At 32.6% G+C, this 19,015-nt stretch overlaps 2 protein-coding genes across 2 annotated transcripts; one reads left to right on the top strand and one right to left on the bottom strand.

The window, feature by feature from the left end:
* Nucleotides 1–6,110: 6,110 nt before the first annotated feature.
* LOC137820232 (calcium-dependent protein kinase SK5) lies at nt 6,111–12,445 on the top strand. Its single transcript, XM_068624193.1, has 7 exons — nt 6,111–6,858; nt 8,552–8,695; nt 8,815–8,967; nt 9,081–9,196; nt 11,454–11,621; nt 11,733–11,957; nt 12,041–12,445. The coding sequence occupies exons 1-7, from the start codon at nt 6,306–6,308 to the stop codon at nt 12,170–12,172; spliced, it is 1,491 nt and encodes a 496-aa protein (XP_068480294.1). The 5' UTR covers nt 6,111–6,305; the 3' UTR covers nt 12,173–12,445.
* A 405-nt stretch (nt 12,446–12,850) lies between these two features.
* On the bottom strand, nt 12,851–14,404 carry LOC137820233 (Thioesterase superfamily protein). The gene is made up of 3 exons (XM_068624194.1): nt 13,963–14,404; nt 13,729–13,878; nt 12,851–13,170 (listed from the first exon to the last, which is right to left on the bottom strand). The coding sequence occupies exons 1-3, from the start codon at nt 14,131–14,133 to the stop codon at nt 13,027–13,029; spliced, it is 465 nt and encodes a 154-aa protein (XP_068480295.1). The 5' UTR covers nt 14,134–14,404; the 3' UTR covers nt 12,851–13,026.
* Between the last annotated feature and the right edge of the window lie 4,611 nt (nt 14,405–19,015).

Raw genomic sequence — 19,015 nt, 5'->3', positions numbered from 1 at the left:
GTGTGTGGAAAAGAAGGCGAGAAAAGACGTAGGTATACTGATTTCATTCTCCCTCACATGCAGAGAAAATAGACGAAAGCCACTTAGGCAGTTGTGCATTTCTGTTTTTGCCCCAACATTCATCTGTGCATGGCAACATGGTGTTGATGTTTTTGTCTAATTCTTGAACATGCACAGTGGAGTGATTTTTTGCTTGATCGAGTGGAGTGCTTCATTGACCATGGTAAATACAGTAGATGGATTCGTAGATGGTTTTTGAAAACAGAAACAAATAGGGTGCAATGTTTCTTCCTAATCTTCTATGTTGTGTGAGCTTCCAATCTTCTTTTCTGTGTGAGCTTGTGAGTGAGTAGCTGGTGGTGCAATGGTGGTGTGATCCAATGTTCTTTGTTTTTTTTGTTGTGTACAAGAGATAAGAACATGTTTACAGTGTTCATAACTTACCTCATATACGTTTATATATTGTTTCCAGAGTTATTTGTATGCATCCATGAGTTCACAAAATGGACTGTGGACATGATTTTTTTGACTACTTAGTGCCATGTTCGATGAGGCACAATTGGGTAACTCGATTGATGGCAGTTGGTGTTCAGGGTTACAATAACATCGTTGAATCCCTATGTTAGACTGGACTGCTTGAGGTTACAAAGAACAATGTAAAGAACTTACATAAAAGTATAAATAACTGTTGGTGTGAGGTCCACGATCTATTTAGTGGACTTAGTGGTTTCGCATGGAACGAAACCTCAAAACATTTCAAGACTGAGAGTGAAGTGTGGAATGTCTTGATACATGTAACGAATTCAACCATAGTTCACCCTACATACATTAACCAATATATATAATGAAATATTTCATGAAAACACACTCGCACACTCCGTCGTACTACCACTTTTTAATACTCTGAATCTAATATCTGGGAAATGTTAGTGTAAATGAACATACATGATGAAGATGTCTTGGACTTCCTATGTTCTCACCCTAATATGGTAAAGTAACTCTTGGGCATACCCCTCAAGCAACGAATGAGAAATGTTGTCAAGATAATGATTAGGACTCCCTAATGTTATTTTCTTAGTTATGCAGAGTTGTTTTTGTCATTGGATTGTAATTTTATTTATGAAACGAATTGAAAATTCATTTTAGTTTAAATATAGTATATTCTTACCAATACGAGGCATCAAACTATTTAATGTTATATCTTTTTTTTGTTACTATAGTCAAATTGTATGCAATTGTTCACTGATTGTATCTAAAAAATGTGCTAAGTTTTGTAGGAACGACTTCTTCATCAACTAAGGAAAAACCCCTACATATGATGCAGTTCCTGCTCCACGACCCCCCAGGATTGAGGATGTGCTAAATCAGGCACAATATGTTGGTCAGCGTGAACATAGGGTATAATATGGGCAAGGGTTTTATGGGGGATCAATCCTCCCACCTAAAGTAATGAACTTCCCCTTCTTTGCTTCATCGGGATTTAACTTTCAACATCATTTGCAACATCCAGGTTTGAAACAATTTCTTACGCTGAAATATCCATATTTTGAAGATCTCATCAGGGTGTTTTATTCAAATATGAGGGTCACTGATGATAGTAACCTCTGGACTAAGGTTAACCAGAAGAGGATTATTATTATTCCTTTAGATTGGATGACTTTGGCTCACTTAAAGTACTAAGGTCACAAATTGAGTTCTTCAAACATCCCTAACCAAAAGAACAATGACCGTGATATGACATTGACATGATGAGACTAGACCTACACAGTTGTAATATGAGGTATGTGCATGGTTTGTTGCTGAATGACAAACTACTTCATTACACCTTTGTCCACATGTTGTGTCCTCGGGGAAATATTTTGTTCTCAAGTGTTGCATGAATATATTTTGATGATATGGACCACAAAAAATAATGTAATGATTAATTGACCCCATTATATCATGCATCACATGATGAAATTTTGGGACAACATGTTTTTATCCTATGTCACTCTGGTGACACGAATCCTAACTGCGTTTGAAGTGGAATTATCCATCGATTCAACTATTGAGCTAGAAAAGTCCCATTATTTTGGGAAAAATAATAATTAAGAAGTTAAATATTCATCATGTTCATGGTGTGTGGCAATATGGGATAGATCAATACGACAATGATGAAGATGACGCCGACTCAACGATTCCGGAGGACAATGTTCATGGCAATGCACCCCAAGTTCTAGTGCAAGATCACTTTGCAATGTCACCACAAATTAAGTGGACTTCAAGCGTTGCAGAAATCCATTTGGACTACGAACCTAAACATCAACACACGTTTGAACAACATGAACACACATTTTGATAGGGTTCATGACCGGATTGACGACATACAACAACTTCGTGACTTTCGAGAGTCTTTTGATTGATACATATTTCACTATATCATTTTTGTCATTTTCCAAAACATTAATTATTCTTTATTTCATGTTATATATATATATGTAATGTACACTCTTTAATATTTTTTTATGCACTAACTTTATTCATGGATTACGCATCCACATATTATAATTTATTGCATTTCCAAATTTTCACCCACATTTTTTCCTTTACACAATTATAGTTCAAACACAGTACTAAAAATAATATTTTAATTGCAAGCAACTATAATTTAAATAAATAATTTATAATTATAATTATTTTTTTAATTGAATCAAATAAATTTTCTAACAATCATAAACATCTTTCGAATATTTTACATAATCTGTATTTTTTTAAGTTAGCTTTGACACAATACCGAAAATAATATTTTGATGAAAACAACTATAATCTACAAATAAATAAATCAATTCATTTTTCAACAATTTTTAAATATAAGGACAAATTTGTAATTTTATTCTTTTTTTATTTAAAAATAGTTATAATTTCAATACCACTTATCATATTAGTTACAAATTTTCCCTACACTTTTCACTATTTACCTTAATCCAAACAATCTCACTTTCTTTACTCTTTTTTTTTTAAATCATTTCAAATTCATCTTCAAATTCAAACAAAAATTAATTAAGGTAAGTTGTTTTATTATATGAGAAAAAAAATAGAACTAAATATGTTAAAATTGATAGATCTTTTGAGTTGGTTTAGTTTTAAAATCAACGACAAATCTTTCGAAGAAAAAGGTTCATTATTGAGGTTTAACAAAATAAGATTTGAGTAAAGTAATTAATACGATTTTCAACTTAAAACTTTAAAACAATAAGTTTTTTTCGCTTTTACTTACTACGAGACTTAAATAACTTATAGGTATATTCCCAAACATAAATAAATAGTTATATATCTATACTCACTCGAAAATAAAACAAATCTAATGTAATTATATTTGAAAATAGACTTAATATCATAGCGTCTTTGTATGGCAACTGATAAACAATTATTAACAAGATAGATTTATGGCATTTTTTCAAGATGGAACAAAAAATTGAGTCAAATATATAATCATAGAGACTAATTAAAAAGTTAAGTAGTAATCACATTGCTATATAAAAAAGAAGTATATACTTTTTCTTTTAATCTTAACCATATAAATGTAAATATATTTCCATTATTACAGATTTAAGTTTAGATTTTTTATGAACACAAGTGGATATATGAGGCCTGTCTTATCAACTTCTTTCAATAAAATATCTACGATAGGTATATATATATATATAAAATTGAATATATTATTTTGCATGTATCAAATAATTAAGTAGCTAATTTCCTCAAATATTTTTAATTTAATTATTTGACTTTTATAAGTTAATTTTACAAAAAAAATCAACATATAACGAGTTTATTAATCTTGTTAAATATTGCTTATTTTTAATTTACTCTCCAATTTAGTGTAAATTGAATAAATCTGAATACTATAAAGCAAGAGATCCACTGTGTTTAATAGGAGAAACTACAAGTAAAAAACTAAAAGATTAACAAAAAAAGTATTAGATAACATTACTTTTATGAGAGGCATAAAAAGTTATAACTTTATGAGGGACAAAAATTTTAATAAGTAATTTTTTTTTTTAAATGGAAAATAAATAATTTAAAATACACCGACTTGTGAGTCAGAGTTTTGTCTTCTTTCAGGCACCATGTGACCACTGCATGTAATTTCACATTTCTCACCTTCTTTCTGTGTGATATGTATGGCAAATAAATCACATAACACATCACCAAACATATATAATCACCTTGTTATATACATTTGGATTGTTCTTTTTTTCAGAACTTTCTGAATTCTATTATCTTTTATATATATATATATATATTTTAAATTTTTTCACATGAACCCCTTTTCATATTTATAGATGTCAAACATGTTTATTTTCAGATATATTCATTACCAGAAAAAATACATTGATGTAGGAGAGAGTTTCTTATATTTCAAGAACATAATTTTTTGTCCATGATAATAACTTATTTTCATTGTTTTCACTTTTAATTAGTTAGATTTTATGTAGTTAAAAAATATCAAACACGTGAAAATATTATTTCTAAATATAATATTGAGAATGCAAAACTATATCTAAATTTTATTAATTAAATATAATATTAAATTTGTTTTTTTTAATCTAAACTTTAGATTAATAAAAATGATTAAAATGAATTATTCTATTTCATCCGCTAGAATTTTGATTATAAATTTTGAACAAAACTAACCATCTTTGAAAAATAGTTAATAATAATTTTAGATACAAATTTATTTTAATCATTTTTATACTGGATGATTTAAAATTTAAATTAATAACGAAAACTAGTGTTTTATTATAAAAATATATTTAATCTAATTTTATTTTACATGAAATCTAACTCTCGTTAATAGTTTAAATCAACCACGAAAATTAATATTTTATTATAAAAAAATATTTAATCTAATTTTATTTTACTTTGAAATTAACTCTCGTTAATTGTTGTGTGCCTAACTCTGAGGTAATTTCTTCACTATACAAGCTGATAATTACTTAGAGTTAACATGCTATTATTTGTCAATATTCTGAGGCACTTTTTAGTATGTATTAAAATCAACACTAAATAAATAGAATATAGTTCTTCTTTAGGAGAATAGTTAACAATTCATAAAAGTATAAATAAAAACTTCAAATCCACCTTTGGTGTAATAAGATAAACTATTTATTTCTTTGGGTGAGATAATTTTTAATATATTAGTATTATTTAAAATATGTATCTTTATGAACTTTATTAATTACTTAAAAAATTTAAATTGGATTTTCTTTTCAAAACTCATTTGTTTGTGTTCTCAAAATAATCATTTTTGAATTATTTTGAAAACACAATCAAGTTTATTCTACTATTAAATTTCATGAACTTGTTTTTAAATAGCAGTTTAAACTATAATTTAGTCAGAAAACAACTAGAGTTTAAATCATAATTTCATTTTGTAAATAACCCAACACTTTAATATAGTTTTCTTTAAGGAATTAATTATTTAAAGAGCAACCGTTATGAATCGGATAAAAAATATATATATTGCCAGAAACACATACCAGTTTAACTCTAAGCCTGTCTCTGTACATGGTGTGCTCTAACATTAACTATTTTTTTAAATGTTTAAACGTATTAAAAAAATAAAAAATATGACGAAATTATCGTAATGTTTTTTTTTTTTCATGGAACGTGCTTATCACTCACATTTACTGGGTCTGAAAAAAAATTCCAATTTTTAGTGATTTTTACAAAAATCAACAATTAGGTTTCTCACATAAACAAAAGCATATAAAGAACCACTTAACTATTCAAAAGAGAAAGTTACCATGAAATTCACAGGGAAAATCATAATAAAAATTCATTAATAACACTTTTACTTTTGAACGAAAACTCCTAATCCACCAATACCATTAATACAAAACTTCCATTCATTGATTTCGAAACATTCCATTAATAATTAATAATAAAGTAAGAAGAGAAAAAAACAATACTTTTTCTCTGTAAATTATCTGGAGTTTGAATTTTTTTTAAACATAGATTAATAATGATAATAATAATAATAAATATACGTTTTTATATAATTTGACGAAAACAGTTTTTCTTACAATTATCTGTAATTTGAATTTATATATTTTTTTTGGTGAGAGGTTAAAGTTGGTGAGTTCTGACATAGAAAAAAAAGAGGAGCATTGAGTATCTTAAGTGGTAAGAGTTGAAGTGAGGGTCAGCAGAAAAACGCAGAAATTGTTTTTATTTATTTTCAATTTTTACCGGGTCTTCTTTTCTTCGTTGGTTTCTCTTTTGCTGACTCTGAGTCGGAGAGAGAGAGAGAGAGAGTGTTGGCAATGTCGAAGTCTCAACCGGGCAGTGGCGGAGGCGCACCGAAGGCTGCGTGGGTGCTGCCGTACCGCACGGAGAACGTGAGGGAGGTGTACACGCTGGGGCGGAAGCTGGGTCAGGGGCAATTTGGCACGACCTTCCTCTGCACGCACAACGCCACGGCTCGCACCTTTGCCTGCAAGTCAATCCCCAAGCGGAAGCTTCTCTGCAAGGAGGACTACGATGACGTTTGGAGGGAGATTCAGATAATGCACCACCTCTCCGAACACCCCAACGTCGTCAGGATCCACGGCACCTACGAGGACACCTCCTCCGTCCACCTCGTCATGGAGCTCTGCGAGGGCGGCGAGCTCTTCGACAGGATCGTTCAGAAGGGCCACTACAGTGAGCGTCAGGCCGCCAAGCTCATCAAGACCATTGTTGAGGTTGTCGAGGCTTGTCACTCGCTTGGAGTCATGCACAGGGACCTCAAGCCCGAGAACTTTCTCTTTGACACTGTTGAGGAAGATGCCAAGCTCAAAACCACCGATTTTGGCTTGTCTGTCTTTTATAAGCCAGGTTAGGTTCCGATCTATTTCTTTCATGATTCTACTTTGGTGCTTATTGCGATCTGGGTAAACGTTAGAATCGGAGTTGCTTCTTCTGTTTGCTTCTGAATGCGATCAATTCAAGGTTAGTTATTGTCATTGGGGTCCTATTTAAGGATGAATGTGAATGCGTTCAATTTTGATCAGGAAGTGAAATCATTGTGTGCGTTAACCGAGCTCTGGTTTTAACCTCAATGAGCACTCTGACAAAATTTGTTGCATCTCGTTTGAGTTTTTATCTTTCCCTTGATTGATGCCTAGTCATTGTTTTAATTTGGATCGATCTGTTTCCGGCGGCTTGTTGCTGGTTTGAAGGAGAAATACATAATTCATATTTTAGAATGCTTCACAGTAGCTAATTCTTGCCTGGTGTTTTCTAGGTTCTTTTATGAAAAATATGCTATGAAGTCAAGCCTCTTGGCCTAGTGGTTCTTGAGATTTTCATTAAATGATAAGATAAGCCTATTTATTACGCTTTCTGCAAAAGCAGCAATTGTTGGTTTGAATAGTAGTGCATGCTGTTAATGAAGTTTCACTGATTTTATAATCTGATTCCTAGTGGATGACTTGAAAAATCCATGTCCACTTAGATACAGATATAGTTTAATACCAAAATACAAAATGTGATAAATTCTGTTTTTGTCTCGCAGATTGAAATGAAATCACGATCTTTATGTTTTGAGAGATATATAAAAATGGATTTCATTTTTATTGTTTTTATTGGGTTCAATGGAGATAAAGCCAGAAAGGCAATATGCTGAATCTCACGAACCAGCAATCCATAAATGCTTAAGTTATTAGTTGACACATATGAATAATGTATGATTTAATATTATAGGTCTAACACAATCCCTCATGCAAGAGCCCTTTACTCCTTTGGGCTTGAGATGCGGATAATGTAGAGATCCACCTACCTTGTGCTAAAATTCAATTTTTCATTAGAAGTATGTGGATGGCAGGGATTGAACTCTAGACTACTCGGGATATAAAGGCTCTTTGTTACTGTTTAAAAAATCAACCTTCCCAAAAGCTTAAACTATTAGGTGAAGACGGTTGAGTGGTTTTATATTACAAAAAATAACATACTCCCTCACACAAGAACTCTTTGGTGTTGAAGCATGGTTATTGCACAGGCCCACCTACCTCCCTTGTGCTAAAATTCATGTGTTCGAAGTATGGGGTCGGTAAGCATCAAACTCTTGATACCATATTAGAAATTGGTCTGGATCTAACTTGATAAAAAATGAAGGGGGTGCTAAACTGAAACAAGAGTAGTGAATGACCTACTTCTGTCCTCTGTAAGTTGTCTAAAGACATGAACTTTTTGCATTCTAACTTCTGGAAGTTTAAAGTTTTGAAAAAGGCCATATATGTGCCTTTGGGTTTCATGTACAACCCTTATCTCTCCATCTCTCGGTCTCTCTTTCTATATATATATTTTTTCTTTTTCTTGGGGCCATATTTTATTGAAATCTTTTTTAAAGCAAACCTTTCTTTGTCTTGGTGACTGTTAATTACGAATGTTCAAAATTAAATCTGAAGTTTTGCGGTCTAGTCTTGTAGTTACAGTTTGAATTTTCCACCGTCCTTCATTTCATTTATTACCAGATCATCTGGAAACCCTTCCAAATTATGCATGCTTAACACAGTGATGTACTTTTCAGGTGAGACCTTCTGTGACGTTGTTGGAAGCCCATACTATGTTGCCCCAGAGGTCTTGCGTAAGCATTATGGACCTGAATCAGATGTTTGGAGTGCTGGTGTTATTTTGTACATCTTATTAAGTGGGGTGCCACCATTTTGGGCTGGTAGTTACATGTCACCTGCAATTTAAATTATCAATTGTAGATGTACGCATGTTATTCGTTTTCTTCTTGTGTATCCTTCATCATTACTGATACTTCTCTGCCAATTTTGTGACCTCCAGAAACTGAGCAGGGGATTTTCCGACAGATTTTGCTAGGAAGACTTGATTTCCAGTCCGAGCCATGGCCCAGCATTTCAGACAGTGCCAAGGATCTAATTCGAAAAATGCTTGATCGGAATCCAAAAACAAGGCTTACAGCTCACAAAGTACTCTGTGAGTCTATTAAACTTTTATATTGAGCAAGCAACTAACATGATTTGTATAATACTTTCACAATTATTGGAAAGGGGTTCAAACTTGTGGCACTTGTGTGGTTTCTGTTTCAGGTCACCCATGGATTATTGATGACAACCTTGCACCAGATAAGCCTCTTGATTCTGCTGTTTTGTCGCGCCTGAAGCAGTTCTCTGCAATGAATAAACTTAAAAAGATGGCTTTGCGTGTAAGACTGTAAACCTTTTCAGTGGGGCGTAATTATTCTGTGTGCTGAGTGCTGACCATTTAAAAACCATCTAATCTCTTACGAATACCCTGTTTTTGTCTTCTTTTAGAATGGAGTGGTAATTATATGCATTTTTGGTAGAAATTAGGCTAAACACGGGCGGATCTTCTTGAGGGCGGGGTGAGCCATGTCCCCCAAACTTTTTTTGAAAATTATGAAAAGGAGTTACTATGCATGAGAATAATGCAGGGGGGGATGAATGAATGCAACCACTTCCTAGAAGTTTTCTATCTCCATTGTCATTTTTTTTTTTAAATTTTATAAATAATTTCTCTAAAATTTTAATTTAGAAAAACACTTCATTACTCCTTCATCGCGGGCATGGATATTTTCATTTGCATGTGAAGTATAGTGAGATCTTGGCAATGGATCATTTTAGCATGGTTATGATTGAAGATGAATTTTGCTATTGTAAATTACTAAATTGATTATACGAATACTATTTATTAGATTATAATAAAATGAAGGGTTAAAGATGTTGTAATACTTTTGAAGTTACCACACTGTAATTTGATCATTTTCTACCTGTGTAGATATGTTTAGGAAGCGTGGTATTTTAATAGGAGTGAAAGAAATTAGTAAAGAGAAACATACAATTTAATCTTATTTGATCACTTAAAAAAATGTTGTAATTATTTTTATAAAAAAATAATACTCATGTAACAAGTGTCTTTTAATCTTGATAGTTTACAATATAACAATCAGTAGTTATTTTTCCTAGTGTTATTTGAACTTTATTTTTTCTCTTTTTGGTTCCCGGCTTTTGGTATAATATGAGGTATCTTATGCAGAGTAATGTGGTGCAGCTAGTGTCATAACAAGAACTTACATTTGTATATATATATATATATATATATATATATATGATTTATCTTCAATTTTTTTTTTTGCATTTGATGTTGTATGAGTTGTCATTATTTTATATTTTGGTACAGCATTAGTATAAATCTCTTTAATTTTTTTATTTATTTAGTTTTGGTCTAATAGAAAGAAGAATTTGATAGAAAAACATTTTACAATAAATTCTATTAAGAATCATTGTTCTTTTTATTATTCTGGACTCCCTCAATTTTTTTTATAAAAGTTCCGCCACTGGCGAAACTGATGGCAAACTGTTGCTACCTGATCATCAGGAAATCCTTTGTGAATTTCATGTACATTCATTGAAAGGTTTCTTGATTCTAGAGGTTAATAAAATGCATGACCTCATTCAACAATAACGATGCCAGAGCTTCTTAATTTTCTCTGAAGTTTTATGAGCGAGAAGCCTAAGTTGTCTTACATGGCCGTAGGGATACCATGTTTGGTATATGAGCGTGCTTTTGCCTGCAGGAATGCAACTTGTTTCGATAGGCATTAGATTCTCACAAAGGATCACTGGACATCTGTTTGGACAGAGAGTTTTTGAATCTTTATCACTATGGGAACATTTCAAAGTTTGAATTTGAAGAAGCTTTTTACGGTGAATATGATTAATGGCTTTTTGTATGTACACGTTGTACTGTTGTTAGAAACACAAAATAATCTTGCTCAGGGTCTTAACCACCCTTATCACCAAAGCAAGACCAAGGGGCATAGTATGCATACATTAGAACCAGGATCCGATATATGAATGAAGTGGAGCAGCCACATTGTGTTGTAATGTCTTTTATCAGCAGCTGTCATCAATTAGATGAATTTCATTGATATACTTTTGATTTCTTTTAGTTTTGGTTCTCTGTTATGAACTCCATCATATACGAGTTTTCGATATGGATCAAAGGCATCCAACCTGATACACTTGTATTATTTTCATGCATTAACCTTAATATTGGAAGATGTGGATTGCAGGGTTTCAATTCTGAAGGAACTTGACCTTGTTTTAGAATTGGCATGATTATTATCTAAAACTGTTTCTTTATGTCAGTTTTTTTTCTGATATATTTTTATCAATGACAATTTTCTATGTTGTGCTTCAATTGAATTGTCATAAATCAACAAACATGAATTGCGGTCACTTTCTTCCCAGCCTTGGGCCATAATTGTGTTTCTTAGGTTGAGTATTTATTTTTTTCAAGTTTTTAAGCTTTTCCTTAATGACTTGATTTTCGAACTCTATCAGGAACTCGTCTTGAATGGGAAGTTAAAATCCATTCCTAGTTTTCCATGCCAAAGCCTAATACTGTGACATTTACAATTTTGTATGCTTCACTTCTAGGTTATTGCGGAGAGGCTCTCTGAGGAAGAAATTGGTGGTCTAAAGGAGTTATTCAAGATGATTGATGCAGATAACAGTGGAACTATAACATTTGATGAGCTAAAAGAAGGCTTAAAGCGGGTAGGATCTGATCTAATGGAGTCTGAAATCAAGGATCTCATGGATGCAGTAAGACCATTTGCTTTTGTCCATGGATTAATCCACTTTTAGTATTTGTGCTGTTTTTTTGGGCTTCAATATTTAACTGTTGAACGATATCTATGATCTTGCGTGTTACAGGCAGATATTGATAATAGTGGGACACTTGACTATGGTGAATTCATTGCTGCTACTGTCCACTTAAATAAGTTGGAGAGAGAGGAAAATCTGGTGTCAGCTTTCTCCTATTTTGACAAAGATGCAAGTGGTTACATAACCATTGATGAGATACAACAGGCTTGTAAGGATTTCGGTTTGGAGGATGTCCATATTGATGAAATTGTCAAGGAAATTGATCAAGACAACGTAAGTATTCGTTTTTGTCCTGCTATCTAGAGGTTGTCTGTTGTTGCAGTGTTCGTTGGGTTAATGGAAGATTTGTTCTGCAGGACGGACAGATAGATTATGGGGAATTTGCTGCCATGATGAGAAAGGGAAACGGAGGAATCGGCAGGCGAACCATGAGGAGCACGCTCAACTTCAGAGATGCTCTGGGAATTATAGGACATGGGTCTGATTAAATAATTGTACCTTAAATAACTATTTGGTGATGAAATTTTGAACAAGAAAAGCTTTGGTAACTATGAACAACTTGAGTAGCCTGACCAAAACTTCTATTTATGAATAGACCCATGCTTAAAAAATGACCTTCAGTACCTGTATGGTGATCCATTTCATGATACAATACATGTATAGTTTTAGAAAAGAAAAGAATTGGACGGCTTTATATGTTCACTTTACCATTTACACACGCAGAATGATGACAATCAATTAAGAATTTATGCTTTAGAACCTTAAAACAAGAGTGAGAACAATGACAAGGAAATGTCTGTTTAACTGGTTTGTTTTTCCACTGAAAAGTGAATCTCGCAAGAGTTACTCGATCAATAGAAACAATTGTTGCAAATGGACCAGGAGTACAAGCTAATTTGTATAAAATAAAACGAGAGAAGTAAATTATAATATGGCTATAATGAAGTGCAAACAACAAGTGTTACGTTCGATAATCTTCTAGTCATTTCAAAAGGAATAGAATTGGAATAGAACAGCCGAGAAGGCCAATAAAAAGCGAGCCTTGTCCCACTAGATAGACAAGATAGGCCAACGTTTATGAATCCATCACTAAAGGAAGATTGAAGTAGAAATTATTTTCTAGAGGTCAAATATATGCATAAACTATAAGATTCAAAATCAAAAGCTGGATAACAACTTCGAGCATATATAACAACCAGAACTGGTACAGAAAATTCAAGGTAGTGAAGTAACTGCATGACATGGTGGAGGAAACATAATCAGAAGTTACACTTTGATATATTGGCTATAGAAGGGCGAGACAACATTGAACTTGAACCGTTTGTTTTGGGTGCATATTCCTTCACATTTTACTGGAAAGAGGAAGAAATTTGGTATGACGCCCCTGGGCAAAAATTTTGCCTGTTTTTTTCTTCTTGAACTCTACGCTTATAACAGCAACAGCCTTCCCTACACGCAGTGCCCTGGCCTCGATCTCAATCTCCTCCTAACATAACAATTCAATAGTATTATTATTATTAGTGAAGTAATATTTTTGCGCTACATCCATTATCAGAAACCACTAAAACAACTCCTTAAATTCCACTCCTCCAAATGCATGTTTGATACAATCAGATTGGTATTGCAATAGTTCAAAGAATAACCAACATACCTCACCCACACTTACTCTAACATAGAAAAGACAGAAATACTCATTTGCAAAACAATTCCCAAATCATAAGAGAAGTTAAGTTAAGGTGGCCAAGTCCAGAACTTGAGCAACATGTTTGGTCAAAACAACGCATTTCAGCAACTAAATCTCGGAAATTCAAAACCCACATCCCTTCCACTCTCTTTACCCCGAATACATACTAAACTAATGTTCTTCTCACAGCACTCTCAAGATACTCAATTCAATGCAACGTGACAGACATCCAAAGAGGAAAGACCAAAGATGATTCATTCATACACGAGAACTTGCATTTCACAAACCAAACCTGACCCCATAACGATGATTCAATTAGCAAATAAATGGATCAAAAGAGATAGATAGTTGGTGAGATACATCGACATAGGCAGCATCCAAATAGGAAACATTAATCTCGACGGAAACCCCCGTAGTGGAACCTGAGTATCCAACGGTGGGAATCACGGCGGACCCCACCACATCCACCAGCGCAGCGGTGGCACCACCGTGCAACGAATTGCCAGCGTTCTACGGAAACAAAAAGCAAGAAAAGAATTAGAAAGAGAAGATAAAAAACCGAAAAAAGACAAAGGCGTGAGCGAGTGGACGGACGAGTAAACGTTGAGGTATCTTCATGGAACAGACAATGCGACCAGGTTGGATGAGATCAACTTTAAGGGAATTCATTACTAAGGGTTCGAGAAACCTTGGTGGTAACCCATCAACCTCCGATGATGTTCCCACTCCTTTCTCCAAGTACCTCTTCACCGCTTCCAAATCCATTTTCACTCCCTCCCAATTCCAATTCCAACTTCTTGATGATTTTCTTTCTCTTAATTGTTCCAAAATCTCACCTTTCCTTTCTACCCATTGACTTTCACTCCTTCATTTCAATCATCATAGTCTATTGCAAAATCACAGCACTTGCAACCCTACTTTAATAACATAATAATAATATCTAATAGTATTTCAAGATAACAATAATAAGACTGTAATAAAAATATTAAGGTAAATTAACCTTTTTTTTCAACATTTTGAATGTTTTTGAGGTTAGGCATTAAGAATTATAATTAATACTTCTTATATATAAAACATAAATATCTATTATTATTATATACATTTATATTTATTTAAATAAAATATAAATTTATGTGTATCTGTATGTATGAGATACATAAAGAGTATGAGAGACACAGAGAGCATGAGAGTTATCTCATTGAGTTTCTTGAAATTTGAGGAAGAAGAGAGATAAAGTAAGAGCGAAGAGAGAAAAAACGATGATAAAATTCCAAAAATTCAAATTGGAAAACATTCACGAAAATTGAAGAAATGGAGATATATCTCAGAAAATTAAATTCAAAACAAAAAAATATTTGCTTATGATAACTGTTTTAATATTTTTATAAAAAATAGGAAATGACGCAATGACCATAATACAGTAATAAAATTAAATATATTGATATAATTATAAAATAGGAAAAAAATTGAGAGTAGTTAAGAAAGAGAATCCCCTTTATATATATAAATAAATATAGATCGTGAAAAAAGTGTTGTAAAGTTTACAACATAATCAATTAGAGTCCAATTGACTTTTATTGTGTAAAAAAAACATTCAAAAACTTTTCTTTTTACTTTGGATAATTGAGGGTTAATGTATAGTAGGAATATCATAATCATGGCATGATTCCTTATGGTTGGTTTGATTAAAGATTCAATGTTCCTCAACTTAGTTTTAAAACCCTAAATCTTAATTGGGGTAGTTAAATTGTTGATCGTTTATAGATTAATCTACACAGATCTAGGAACAAATTTAATAGTAATTTTTAATTTTCTTCTAAATTTTAGAGTGGATCTCCTTATAAATACAAGAAAATTTTGATTTCGAGGACATTATGAAATGCTCTAAATTGAAGCCATTTAAACTTTGAACTAGAATATTCTGGCGCCTACCATGGGGTAGGTAAAACCAATCCTACCTCCCCAAACAAGTCATGAGAACTAACGCGACATGGTCCAACCAGAGGTAAATGACGAGGCTTCTTAATGGAAATCGTCCAACCACAAAATAAGGAGGATGAAGGCCTAAAGTCTATTTATAGTCTTACTTGCAAATATAGGCCTATTTGGACTTTTGTTTATCTTTGTAGGCCCAATCAAGAGGAAAACTCTAGGATAAAGGAATGTGAAGCATATCCAAGGAGACCTCCAAGTCATCAAAACATTAACTAGAACTTTGATCAAAAGAACACAAGAAGACTTGAGTTTCGACTGACTTCAGAAGAGACTAGTCAACATTAGTTTTGGTTCAAACTTTAGCTTAAACAATTGTATAAAGTATTTTAAGATTTCATGAGTCATGTATTGGGCCTAGTAACATAAAATAACCGAGCCAAATATTTGGGTCAAGTAGTGTAGGTTTTGGACCTTATATTTAGGTCAAGAATAGAATATGGTTAGAATAAGGTAGTGTGAGCTATCTAGTGTTACACTTAGGCTTCCTTAAGCCCAATGTAAGCATTTTTATTAACTCTATTCACTTCCTTCTAAACTTGGCCCTCTAAACATATTAAAGACCTAAATATGTTTTTAGTCCTTGATAAGGGTCAAATTGTAAAACAAATCATAGATCAATAAACATGCAATTTATATAGAAAATGTTCAAAAACATGTGAACAACATGTGAAAGCTCCCCAACTCCAGTTGCGCTTAAAGACAAAGAAGAAAAGAGGAAATATGCAGAAATCTTGCAGAAAAATGTAAAAAACAAAGCAAACAATGATGAAACAAAATGAGTCAATCCGCCTACTGCATGAAAAATGACTTAGTGGATTGAGTCTAAAGAAGAAAGTCATGATAAAACACTCAAAATGCGGAGCGCCTCTACATTCGCTAATCAGATTGAGGCCATAACAGTAAAAAAGATCCACAAATGAAAATGTTAAGCGAATTCGAAAGGGTTGAGCGAATAGAATCATTAATTATGAAGAAAGCCCAAATTCTCTCAAAAAGGTATTGAGCCAACTTGCACCAAGTTTAGGAACAAAAGAATTTCGCTTAAAGCCTAAGCCAAGCCAATTTTTGCTTCATGGTTAAGAAAGGTCAGAGTTGGACTAAGCTTGGAACGAATCCCTGATAAATCTCTTACTTTGGGAATCCGAAGAAGCCTAAAGATTTTTTATGAATCCCATGAAATGGGCTTGAGCCAATCCATTAAGCGAATGATGAATCCCATTGAAAATTTCTATGAATAGGGACCTTGGGACATTGTTCAAAAGCATCAAAAGGAAGAGCCATTGAGAGGCCTTGAGAAATCAAGAGGCATTGAGAGATAAAACACTAAGAGCCATTAAAAGGATCAAGTGAGATCTAGGAAAAGGAAAATATAGAGAGCTTCTAATTGTTTAGGCTCAGAAAGACTAAACTTCATAATCAATTAGGCTATTAGACCAAAGCCTCAAAGGAAATGAATACAAATCTTTGGAGAAAAGGATTTTGAAGCCTAAGCTGGCCTACAACACTTAGGGATCCATGCTTGTTGTATCTTAGCTTTTGATACTTAAACTTTCACTATAAAATTTTATTATGAGTTGTTAAATCTATCTTGTTTAAATTGAATGACAATGTGATATCTTTGGAGTCATTGTTGTTTGTAATTGCATGTTTTTTATTTGAGATTTAAACTCCTTGGGTCTGATACCGTGCTTAATGTTCAATAGTGAAGAACGATCATTGATTGTTCATAAAACATGAATAAGGTCAAAAGGCGAATTCATGTATTTGTGCCCTATTTAGCCAACCATATAACTCAATAGTCACAATTCAAGTATTATCAATTAATTATTTATAAAATATATGCAAAAAATTCTCTATCTTTGTATCACTTCATCTTAAAAGTTATATTTCTAATGATATTATTAATTTCATGTGGATTCGACAATCCTCAACTGTACACATTTGACTTGGTCTGTTTACCGCGTAAAAGAAGTGGAACTTAAATAATCTCACCATGAATCCTCTAAATTGGGAACCTATTTTCTTTACTCCTACTATTAACAATACTTAATTTTTTAGACCTCAACTTTTCAAAATGTGATTTTTAGTTAATGAGGTTAGATGAAATTAATCACATTTCTTGGAATAAGTATTTGAATGCTCAATCAACATAATATCTTGTAGCCAATAAATTTTTTTAGTAAAAAACATGATGACTTGAATACTAACCAAAATCTCTTTATTAGAATCAAATCCCACCCCGCCAACTCGTGAGACTTCTTCACCAAGTCTATTATTGCTATGATGTCGTCAAATAGTGAAGTGGCATCACCAATGAGAAATGTCAAGTGGAACTTATACCATGTTTTGAATGAGTTGCCACTTTTTGACGAAGATCTTGATGGACACCAAGACTTAAAAAAAAACAATTATTAGCTTTAAAAGGAATGGTTGAACAAAGTTTAAAAATGCTTTAATAGATTTTTTGTAAGGGAACAAATTGACGACCTGATCGTCTATTTTTTATAAGAAATTCATAAAAAAGTTTTAGAAAAAAAAAACTTTTGGATGAAAGTAAAAATATATACAAGTGTAATAGAAGAAGTAATAAGCACTTGGTTTTTATACCGACAATATTCAATTCTTTACATGAAACTATATTCAAAATTATTACAAGTATTTTCTATACATCTTTAGGCTTATAACGAATATACAAAGTCATTCTTTATTATTTCTTTATCTCCTCTGATTAAAAAAAAAAATGTACAAATATTATTTTCACTGAACTATTTTTAGCTTTTTTTTAATATTTTCCTACTATCATTTTTGGATATAAAAAATATGAGAAAAGCTCTAAAAAAAATAATTTATACAAATAAATATTCTTTGAGAGAGAGATCTTCACATAAAGAAGATTTTACAAAAGTGGTGCATCTTTTCTAATTCGTGTATATACCGGTGAGTACAACTGATCACATGTCTCGATTCCTATCACTGGTCGACCGATGTCAAGGTCTCATCAATGGGCTGATCGACAACACGAATCCAGTTACGCTTTAGCAGAGTCAATGAAGTTAATCCATGATTAAGAGCTATATAATGTATTCCTAAACATGGTTCACCTCCCTAATCTGACCCAATAAGAAAGACCCACTAAAATAATATAAATAGCACAAATTCCACGATCGAGGTACGTCACCCATATACAATGTTCTGACTACCGAGTGTCGAATATCATTACTGACTTGAGTGTTAGAGTGCCTTCTGCAGGTACCATCCTGGATTACGAGAAGACTTAGAGATAAAACAAGTAGAGTAGAGGAAAGAGTTTGCAAGGAGGAAAGCTGAAATATGATACATCCGACCGATCAAAGAAGAATGATTGATCTCAATAGTTCACTAGACTTGAATAGTGTATAAGATGAATTCTTTTTTTATCTAACACACGATGACCGAAGTAAATGTTCATACAATATAAATCATGATTTTACATATTACATAAGGCCGTTAGTTGGTTCTAAGTTGTAAAACTTTTTATCTATAGAATATTGATGACCATTGTGACTTAAGTGCTAATTTGTTTTTTATCAAATATATGAGAGGTTGGAAGCCTTTATAATTGACACAAATCTCTTTTGCACTTCCTACGCTTAAAGTAGCTTTCATACTAAAT

Source organism: Phaseolus vulgaris, chromosome 9, assembly GCF_051622355.1.
Source record: "Phaseolus vulgaris cultivar YP4 chromosome 9, ASM5162235v1, whole genome shotgun sequence".
Taxonomy (NCBI): domain Eukaryota; kingdom Viridiplantae; phylum Streptophyta; class Magnoliopsida; order Fabales; family Fabaceae; genus Phaseolus; species Phaseolus vulgaris.
This window is presented reverse-complemented; position numbering and strand designations above follow the sequence as displayed.